The sequence below is a fragment of the Quercus suber genome, unplaced genomic scaffold (assembly GCF_002906115.3).
Source record: "Quercus suber isolate HL8 unplaced genomic scaffold, Cork oak 2.0 scaffold_914, whole genome shotgun sequence".
Classification (NCBI taxonomy): domain Eukaryota; kingdom Viridiplantae; phylum Streptophyta; class Magnoliopsida; order Fagales; family Fagaceae; genus Quercus; species Quercus suber.
In genome coordinates this window covers 141,899-152,937 of record NW_027070338.1, presented here as the reverse complement: position 1 = coordinate 152,937, position 11,039 = coordinate 141,899, and the positions used below count along the sequence as shown (strand labels likewise).

The 11,039-nt window shown below is 39.3% G+C and overlaps 1 protein-coding gene across 1 annotated transcript; it reads right to left on the bottom strand.

Moving 5' to 3' along the window:
- Positions 1-1,734: 1,734 nt before the first annotated feature.
- LOC112017320 (hydroquinone glucosyltransferase) lies at positions 1,735-2,322 on the bottom strand. Its single transcript, XM_065768261.1, has one exon. The coding sequence runs from the start codon at positions 2,320-2,322 to the stop codon at positions 1,735-1,737; it is 588 nt and encodes a 195-aa protein (XP_065624333.1).
- Positions 2,323-11,039: the final 8,717 nt, after the last annotated feature.

The following is an 11,039-nucleotide window of genomic DNA, read 5'->3' as shown; positions in this document are numbered from 1 at the left end:
AGTCAAAATGATCTAATGTTAAATTTTTGTTTGGGTTGGTTGAGATGAGAGAATAGAGTTTGAGTTTGATATGATTTTTTAAATTCGGTTTTAATTCTATGAATTTTAGTTTTTAATTCTGTTTTTATTTTTATTATTTAGTTAAAATTAATAAATTAATTTTTTAAATTTATATGCTGATGTGTCATGGGTGACATGGCATTTTTGTAATATTTTAATTTCTCTGGCTGCCACCTCAACTATTTCCGTCGGTTGACTGACGATAAGGACTAAAATGGAACGCGTAAATTGGTTTTAGGGACTAAAAGTGGAAAAAATAAAATGTAGGGACTAAAATGGAAAAAATTCAAAATGCATGGACTAAAAGTGCATTTACGCCTATAAATTAAGAGCCAAAGAGAAATTTAGAGCCCGTTTGGATTAGACAATTCTCATCACTCAAACTGAGTTCTCATCACTCAAACTGAGAATTGGCGTGGGACCCACTAAAAATCTCGTGTTTGGCTTGATTTTCTATCTTTGTTTTCATCCCTCAAACTCAGTTTGAGTGATGCTACAGTGCCGAAAACTGAAAACACCAAATTGGTGTTTTTAGTTTCTGAGTTACATAACTTAGTGGCTTAGTGGTAAATATTGTGACTTTATGGGACCCACGGTCAGACACTCAAGACCACTTTTTCTTCTTCACTTTTTCTCTCCACCGTCACCTCTTTTCTCTTTTCTTCCTTTCTTTCTTTTCTTCTTCAAGCTGGGTTCTTTCAGTGGCTTCTCTTTTTCTTATCATTTTTTTTTCTTCTTCACGACTGGGTTCTTTCATCTTCTTCTCTCTTTTTGTTTTCTTTGTCTTATTTCTTTTCTTTCTTTCTTCTTCACGGCTGGGTTCTTTCATCTTCTTCTATTTTTTTTTTCTTTTTTCTTATCTTTCTTTCTTCTTCACTCTAGTTTCTTTTCTTCTTTTTCTTCACGCGATGATGGCAGAGATGGCAGAGGGCTTCGATTTCAGTTGTGATTTGAGTTTTAATCAAGTTAAGGTATGCTTTTGGGGTTTCGATTTCAAGGCTTTTATTTATTTATTTTTTTTTTCCTCATCTTATTCTTTATTTTTCTTTCTTCTTCAGACCCACTCTAAGTTTTTTTTTTTTTTTTTTTTTCTTTTTTCTTTTTTCTGCTTCTTCTTTCTCTGTTCTTCACTCTGGTTTCTTCTCTTAGCTACTTTTTTTTTCTTTTTTTTTTTCTTCAAGCGGTGATGGTAGGGATGGCTGAGTTTGGGTCTCTGATCTAAGGATTTGGGTTTGGGTTTTTTTTTTTTTTGTTGTGGTTGTGGTGGTTTGAGGCTTGGAATTTTTAGTGGAGGTTGTGGTTTTGGTTGAGGGCTGTTGGTGGGTTTGGATTTTTGATTCATTCGAATTTTTTGGTGGAGGTTGTGGTTGTGTTGAGGGCTGTTGGTGGTGGTGGTTGTGATTGTGGATTTCTGGGTTTGCCATTGGTAGTGGTGGTAGTGGTGGTGGTGGTGGAGCTAGGTTGATGGTGGTGGATGAAGGGTTTGTCGTTGATGGTGGTGGAGCTGGGTTTCGGTGAAGCTGGGTTTGAAGAGTAGAAAAGAAAAGGGACACGGGTAGCAATCGTATTTTTCTGTGCAGTGTCAGTGGGTGGGTCCATCATTTTGGCAAAAAGTAAAGTTAAAAACTGAGATAAATGACTGAGTTTTGTGACCAAACAAAGTGTTGGGAATTTTTAAGTGATGGTGGAGTTTGAGTGGTGAGCTATGGGTTTTGAGTTTGAGTCATNTTCCATAAGATCTCGGCTGTGAATAGGTATGCACCCCGGGAGTTTCAATGGTTCTAGTAGGTCTCTATACTCGCATGAAACTGTCTCGTCCAGCTTTTTTAAATGAAAAACCAAAGACAAAGTGAAAGCATTTGCATGGAAGAAAATGTAGGGTGAGATGTTGAGTTCTTTAGCAATATCTAATGCATCAATTCCAAAAGGATCGACTACAAAAGCAGAAAATCGAGTAGACTTTAACACATCTCGTAGCAGTGGCAGTGAGCGAGTTAAGGTGAGAATAGTTTGGACTTCAAGCTTTAGGCCTTTGATCTCCTCCTCCTCCAATATCATAGGAGGAAGAAAGACGTGATCTATGGTGGTGGGAAGGGCTCGAAGAACTGCTTTCATGGCTTTGGATGGAGACCCGAGTACTGGAATGATACAAGTGATGTGTAAGTCGTGGTGATGAACAAGTAGCTTCGCAAACTCAACAAGAGGGATGAGATGTCCCATCCCTGGACTTGCTAGAATAGTTATGTGGGGTTTTTGTTCCATTTGGACAATGTATAAGTCAACAATGTTTTGAAGAGATGGTTTTTGAAAGAGAATTCAATGGTTTTTATGGTTGAGACTTGAAAGGTTAGATGTTTATATAGAGTTAGAACTTATGATTAGTGTTAGATAATTTCGAGTTTAATTATGAAAACCCATATGTAGGGGTGTGTAGCCAACCCACAAATTTGCAAAATCTAACTTGAATCAACCTAATTATCTGTTGGATTGGTACGATTTTTAGGAGTTGCTGGGTTGGGTTGGGTTATGCAAATTTTTCTAATAGTGGGTTGGGTTAAGCTTGAGTCATAATAATCACAAACTCGCATAATTTGACCCGACTCACATATATATTTAAAATTTAAATTATAGTTTTAATAATATATATATATATATATATTTAAAAATATATTATATGATTAATAATTTTTTATTTAAATTTTTCCCCTATTTGATTCTTCCTTTATAAAACCTAATTACCTTGTAAACCCTAACAATCTTATTGCTCTTTTTGCCGTCTCCTATTGCCACTCTCCTACTCCACCCCTACTTGTTTATAACTAAGTTGAGATACTAATTCATGCATATTTCGTTTATTAATCAGTTATATATATTTTGTTTATAACTAAGTTGAATTATAAGTTCATGTATATTTTGTTTATCAACTTAGCGGCCAGTAAGATATATTTTTTTCCTGCTCAATTTAATAACAATAGTAATATAAAAAAATTGTACAATTTATTGGTTCAACCCAACCCAACCCGATTCATGTGGATTGGGTTGATTCCCTGTGATAGGTTTAGTTGGGTTGAATTTTTTTAACCCACTATGATGGATTTAGTCAAAAAATCCTCTCAAACCAACCCAACTAGATCTATGCACACTCTTACCCACATGCACCTGCTAAACCCAACTAATTATAGGTTCTTTTTCTTTCTAATTACAAATTTTGGACATTTATTTATTGTTTATTAAAACTCATTTGTTAATAGGGGTTCGGTTAAATATATGTGTGTGATTTTTGGATGTAGTGGAAATGTGAGAAAATCAATAAATTAAATTTATATACCATTTTTTTTTTTTATAAACAAATTAAATTTATATACCATTGTAATGGATGTAGTGGACATCTATATACCATTGTTAAGTGCTCTCATGCCCTCGCGCATGTAGTAGCAGTGTTGGTCTTGCAGCGTAGTCTTGCAAGAGTTTTGTGATCTCCTGGAGTGGTGAGGTCAGGCTTGGTAACCTCTTCTCTGGGGAAGGGAGAGTGGGTCTTATAGTAGTATGGTGGATGAACTGGAAGCTCTATGGAGCAAGCTAAGTTTTACAGAAGAAGAAGGCAAAGATATTGCCTTAGGAAGTAGTAGTACAAAGGCAGCAAGGGAGATCGAAAAAAACTGTGTGGTTATGAAGATTCTCACTAAACGTATCATTTTTCTGGAAGTTTTGAGAAAGAACATGAAAATGCTGTGGAAACCAAACAAGGGTCTTCAAATCTCTGAAATTGAAGATGACATGTTTCTTGTGGAGTTTGGCGATGGAAGAGACAAGAAACGGGTCATGGAGATGAGCCCATGGAGTTTTGAAAAGCAACTTATACTTTTGCAGGAATTTGAAGGTGAGCTGTTCCCAAAAGAGATAGTCCTGAAATGGACCCCTTTTTGGGTTCAAATCTATAATCTGCCCTTAAAGAGCATGACACAGGAAATTGGGATGGAAACTGGGGCGAAGATTGGAATGGTCCTAGACATTGATGTGCCCGAAAAAGGTGTACAATGGGGAAAGTTTTTAAGAGTGCGAATACGTTTTGATGCTACAAAAAGTTGATCAGGGGAAAAAGGATTTCGATTGAAGGCGGAGAGTGCAGATGGGTATTCTTCAAATACTAGCGGCTGCTGAACTTCTGCTACCGGTGTGGAAAGTTGGATCACGGAGAAAAGGAATGTGCAGAAAAATCGAGTTCGACGAATAGAGAGGAGGAAGGTTGTATGCAATATGGGGCGTGGCTAAGGGGTGAGCTAGGAAGATGGGTGGGGAATGATCAAGGGAAATCAGAAGGCACAAGCAGAACGAATGTCAAACAGAATAGGGAGGAGATGACGACGAGAACGCAAGTGCAAGAATCGGTCCGGCAAGAGGTGTAGGAGGGAGTAGGTGAGGGTCAAGTGAGTGGGCAGAGGACCAATCAGAGGCCTGGTTAGATTTACAACCGAGAGGAAAAAGGGGTGGCGTGTCAGGATGAGGAGTTTAATCATGAAAATGGAAAGTCTTACCTGCTATAAGAAAAGGGGGAGATGGGAGTAGACATTAGAAGTTTGAATTCACTAACAGGCACCCTACCCACAGCAGAAATTGAGGGTGACATGCAATGGGAGAAAACCAAGAATAAGGTGGAAGACAGCAAACCTGAAGAAAAGGCAAGGTACACGGAGGCCAGTAATGAGTTGGGCTTGGAGTTAAGAGAGACTATTCCATGGGCCGAAGAATTATCTAGCCCGTTAGCAATGAGTTTTAACAAAGACAAGGGATGGGTTGCTAAGACTTTGGGCCCCACAAGCGGGCATTGGAAAAGGCTTGCAAGGCAAACCAATAAGCCAAGCCCAGGTAAAAGAGACAGCCCAGAAAAATTAAAAAGAAGTGGCCCAGTCCCATTATAAGAGTTGGATCCTAATGCTCTAAATACCAAACGTAAGAAGGGTAAGCTTCAGACAGAGGAAAAAATTGATGAAGACAAGAGAAAGGTTGGCGGAGAGGCGGTGGCTGCGGCGCAGCACCGTCAAGCTCAATGTGCATTTTAGCATGGAATTGTCAGGGGTTGGGGACTCCTCCGGCAGTTCGTACACTCACCGAGGAGGTGAAAGGAAAAAAACCCCATTTTGGTGTTCTTGGTAGAAACGAAAGCAACAACTGATAGGATGAAAGGTTTTCAACACAAATTAGGCTTTACTCAATGGATTATAGTTCCTAGTGATGGCAAAAGTGGTGGACTTGCAATGCTATGGAAGGAAGGAGTAGATGTACAGTTTAAGAGTTGCTCTCACTCCTACATCAATGTGGTAGTTCACGATGAAGGCAGCGGAGGCCCGTGGAGGACCACCAGCTTTTATGGTCATCCCATCACAAGTAAGAGGCAAAGCTCTTGGCAATTGATTAAATCCCTATTTGCCCAATGCAAGATGCCATGGTTAGTCTGTGGGGATTTTAATGAAATCATGCATCTAGACAAGAAGTTAGGGTGGAAAGAAAGGGATGCTGATCAAATGGGTGAGTTTAGGGAGTCTCTTAGCAAATGTGGTTTGATTTATTTAGGCTTTGTCAGTCCGAGGTTTACCTGGTGTAATGGAAGGTATGGTGATCAACGCACGCTGCTTCGGCTGGATAGAATGGTAGCAAATGAGGAATGGATGAAGATTTTTCCTGAGGTAAAGGTTCACAATTTGTCGATGTCGGCATTGGATCACTGTCTGTTGGTTCTGCTACTCAAAAAGAATCATTATAGAAAACGGGGAAAGAAGTGTTTCTTTTTTGAAGCAATGTGGACAAAGGAGGAAGAGTGTAAGGAAGTCATTGAAATGGCTTGGGATCCATATAAGGATGACTCTGCCTGGCCTATCCAAGAGAGATTAGAGAGATGCCAGAGTCAACTCCAATGCTGGAACCAGAATAGTTTCGGGAATGTCTGCAAGTGTCTAAAGCAGAAACAAACGCCCCTTCAGCTACTTGAGTCCCTCAACTTGCTACATGAGATGGCAGAGGAGATACAAGCAGTCCGAAAGGAAATCAATGAGCTTCACACAAAGGAGGAAATCATGTGGAACCAAAGGTCGCATGTGTGCTGGCTGCAAAATGGGGACAAAAATACAAAGTTTTTCCATGCCATAGCCAGCCAAAGGCAACGAAAGAACAGAGTTGGGGGAATTCTGGATGACGAGGGTGTATGGCAAGAAGAGCCCGAGATAGTAGAGAATATTATTTTGGACTATTTCAAGTCAATCTTCAGTTCTGACCAACCTGCTTCTTTCAATGCAAGCCTAGAGGCTATGGATAGAAGGGTAACCCCAGAAATGAACCAGGCACTTCTAAAGGAGTTCAGGGCAGAGGAGGTCTGGAGTGCGCTCAAACAAATGCACCCAACAAAAGCACCGGGACCCGACGATATGTCCCCTATCTTTTACCAACAATATTGGGATATTGTTGGCCCTAGTGTACAAAATTGCATATTACAGGCCCTTAACACAGGTATAATGCCTAAGGGTATCAATGATACTTATATTTGCATGATTCCTAAGACCAAAAAGCCCCAAAAGATAACTGATTACCGCCCCATTAGCCTCTGCAATGTGATTTACAAGTTAATATCAAAGGTCCTTGCGAATAGACTGAAGAAAATTTTGCACAGTGTGATCAATGAAGCACAGAGCGCCCTTGTGCCGGGAAGGCTTATAACAGATAATGTAGTTGTGGCATTTGAAACCATGCACTCTATTGTTAAAAGAAAACAGGGGAAGGTTAGGTCTATGGCTATCAAGTTAGATATGTCTAAAGCCTATGACCGTGTAGAATAGGCCTATCTTAGGTCAATGATGCAGAAAATAGGTTTTGAAGAAAAATGGATCTCGCTAATTATGATGTGTGTGACCACGGCGTCGTTTTCGGTACTCATTAATGGGGAACCAAGAGGCACAATTACACCAACTAGGGGGCTGCGTCAAGGGGATCCTATTTCCCCATATTTGTTCTTATTGTGCGCCGAGGGGTTAACAGCTCTGCTAAGGAAAAAGGAAGCCATGGGTTTAATAAGAGGGGTGGCTGTGAGCAGACTTGCCCCTTCAATTTCGCACCTATTATTTGCAGATGATTGCATCATTTTTTGTAGAGCAACTATGGAGGAGTGCAGACAAGTAGCCTCGGTACTGGAAGTCTATGAAAAGGAGTCGAGTCAAAAGCTAAATAGTGAAAAAACCTCGCTATTTTTCAACAAGAACACAAAGGAAGATATTCAGAATTTTGTGAAGGATACCTTCAGAGCTCAGATTGTCAAACAACATGAAAAGTACTTGGATTACCCCCAATGGTTGGAAGAGGTAAGAAAAAGGCCTTTAATCGTATTAAAGACCAAGTGGGTAGGAAGATAGCGGGTTGGAAAGGGAGTTTGTTGTCTAATGCGGGTAGGGAAATCCTTATAAAGGCGGTTGCGCAAGCCACACCAACATATACCATGAATTGTTTCAAGCTTCCGGACTCTCTTTGCTCTAAGATAGCGTCAATGGAGAGTGGTTTCTGGTGGGGAAAGAAAGACAAAGTAAGAAAGATTGCTTGGGTGTCGTGGTAAAAACTATGCAAACCAAAGGCAGAGGGGGGGTTGGGTTTTAGGGACTTGAAGGCCTTCAACCTTGCCCTCCTAGCCAAGCAAGGCTGGAGAATACAGCAAAGCCCCAACTCTTTGACCCATAGAGTCCTTAAAGCAAAGTATTTTGCAAACTCCTCTTTCATGGAGGCTCAAGTGGGGAAAAATCCTTCCTACATATGGAGAAGCATGGTGGTTGCTATACCTGTGATTAAGGAGGGGACCAAATGGGTTGTTAGTAATGGGAAAAGCATTAAAATATGGGGGGAGAAATGGATTCCCTCCACGGATTCAGGCAGAATAGTAACTCCAAGAACCTCTATGGATAGTGAGGAGAAAGTGGCAAGCCTAATTGTGCAGGAACGAGGGGAGTGGGATGTCGCCTTGGTATGACACACGTTTCTCCCTTTTAAAGCAGAGGCTATCCTTAGTATCCCTATTAGCTCTATGAACCCATCGAACTCCCAGGTGTGGGCAAAGTCCCCAAACGACATCTTCACTGTTAAGAATGCACATAGAGTTGCAGCTAAATACCTTGATGAACTTAAGGGAAGAGAGGACAGCCCTGGTAGCTCAGACATTTCCAAAATGATAGCTATTTGGAAGGTTGTTTGGAACCTAAAGTGTTTGAATAAAATAAAGCATTTCATGTGGAGAGCTTGTAGGAATGTGCTCCCTACGAAACAGTGTTTGCTTCACCGAAAGGTGTTAACAGAGGACAAGTGTGACTTTTGTGGTGAAAGTGAGTCTTCTGGCCATGCCTTGTAGGGATGTGTTATTGCCAAGGAGTCCTGGGCTGAAACAAAATTCAAGTTGGACAAGCTTTTACATCCCCCAAAGGAATTCCTAGATGTGGTTTGGATACTTTTCGAGTCACCGGGGGAAATGAATTGGGATGCTTTTGCTTTCACGGCATGGGGTTTGTGGAACAACAGAAACGCAGTTCAGCATGGAGGAGTTTGTAAATGGGGTAAAACCATTGCATGGGAAGCTTAAAAATACGAGCTTGAAGTGTGTTCTTCCATACCGGTCAGCTGCATTGGTACTTCATCTGTCCTTAGACTCAAGCGCTGGAGTCTTCCTCCTAAAGGAAAATTCAAGGTCAATACAGATGCAGCGGTTTTCAACAACCTGGGCTGCTGTGGTTTTGGGGTAGTTATTAGGAATGACCAAGGGGAGATGATGGGAGCAATGTGCAAGAAAGTTGAATACCCGCTGGGGGCTCTTGAAGCAGAAGTAAAAGCTACTGAAGCGGGTATTTTTTTAGCTTGGGACCTTGGGCTAAAGGATATTGTGGTGGAAGGAGACTCCCAACAAGTTATACAAGCTTTAAATGGCTCCAACCCTCCTGCTCTACCCATTCTGAAGACTGTCGAAGGTTTGAAACGTTTTCTGCTGCAGTTCAATTCTTGGAAGGCTATGCATACTAAAAGAAACACCAACGAAGCAGGGCACTTGCTAGCTAGGAATGCAATGAATGTGGAAGATAATGTAATATGGGTTGAGGATACTCCTCCCTTAATTGAACATCAAATTTTGATTGATGTAATTTCCTTGGACTGTTGTCCGTATCAATGAATTTCAGTCATATGTTTCCAATCAAAAAAAAAATATATATATATATATATACCATTGTTTAACTTGACTATGACGATGAAATAACTGCAGCAGAGGAAACTGGGGAAGAGAGGAATAATTGGCGAACGCGTTCTTGCATGGGTTAGTGTGAGACGTAACGTAACTACAAACATTAACCTTCTATTTTTATCCACCATCTCAGTCTATAAAAAGAGGCACCGACTCTACCTACACTGCTTTTAGTAAGTAAAAATAGACAAATATCAAATTTTGACAAAATTTGTGGTAAATTAGTATTGTTTCGGAAATATTTAGTAATCTACTATTTTTTTAGTACTCGAGTTTCACAAAATCGAATTCTAAATAATTCTCGAGTTCCTAAGTGAGTCATCACCGTAACACTGCTGACCTAAAATTTGTATAGTTAAAAAAGTTATATAGTACTCGATATTATGAAAATTGATTATAGTACTCAAGCTTCACAAAGTTGAGTACTTTTTTTTTTTTTTTTACTTACTTTTTTGTATCTCTACTTTTTTTGAATCTTACTGACTTCCTAATAAGGTTTAAGGCTGGCATTGTTGCAAAATTTCCTAAAGATCCATTTTAGACCCATCTTCTATATGGTCTTTTTTTTTTTTTTTCTACCACCTGCTACCATTAATTTCTTTTGAGATGAGCACAACACCACATGTGATATTTAAGAACTTGTCAGGCCTTAAGCCTAGTCTATTTGACCTTTTCTATTCACCCAAATCTACACTTTGGTAACTTGTGCAGAATTGAACCCAAAAGCCTAAAAATCAAGTAGATTAAGACGTAAAGTAGAGTAAAGGAAAATCAATCAGAGTCAAAGCATTATCTTTGCGCATGCAAATTGGCTTAGCGAGCCAGCATAACATAGCACCAGCAAAGCAATAGTAGTAGCAGAGAAAGCAGTACTGTGGACTCATTCATGTATATACACATTCATGCTCAGTCCTCTCAGTTCTCAAACTTCAAAGCAAACCCAAAACCCATACCCAATCCTTTATTACTCCACCAGCATCTGACATGTGAATGCCAGACCAAATTCAATTTTGAACCCCAAAAAAAACATACAGTCAGAGAGAGAAAGAGAGACGAAAAAAGCTTGATTTTGACCCATGAAAGCTATCCACCATTAAAGAATGATAGAGTACTAGCTCATGACTTTTTTTTTCCACACAATATGAATATCTGAACCCAGTTCTTCTTCTTCTTATTTTTTTAATAAATAAAAATTTTAAAAAAAAACCCATTATTTAAATTTCCCAAAATAGAAATAAAATATTAATTTTTTTTAAGGAAAAAAAAAAAACCGTAAACAGCTAAACTAAAAAAACGCTAACATTAACATTAACATGAAATTTAGACAAAGAAGTTAATCCAGTGGGTGAAGTGTAAAATGAAGCTGCAGATTTTTAGGCTTTTGGGTTCAGTTTTGCACAAGTTATTTAAGTGTGGATTTGGGTGAATAGGAAAGGCCAAATAGACTAGGCTTGAGGCCTAACAAGTTCTCAAATATCACATGTGGTGTTGTCCTCATCTCCAAAGAAAATTAATGGTAGGAGGTGGCAAAAAAAAAAAAAAAAAAAAAAAAGAAAAAAGAAAAGAAGAAAAGAAGACCTTATAGAAGAAGATGGGTCTAGGATGGATTTTCAGGAAATTTTGCAGCAGTGCCAGTCTTAGACCTAGTAAGGAAGTCACTAAGAAAAAAAAAAAAAAAGGTACTCGACTTTGTGAAGTTCGAGTACTATAAAGAAGTATTTGA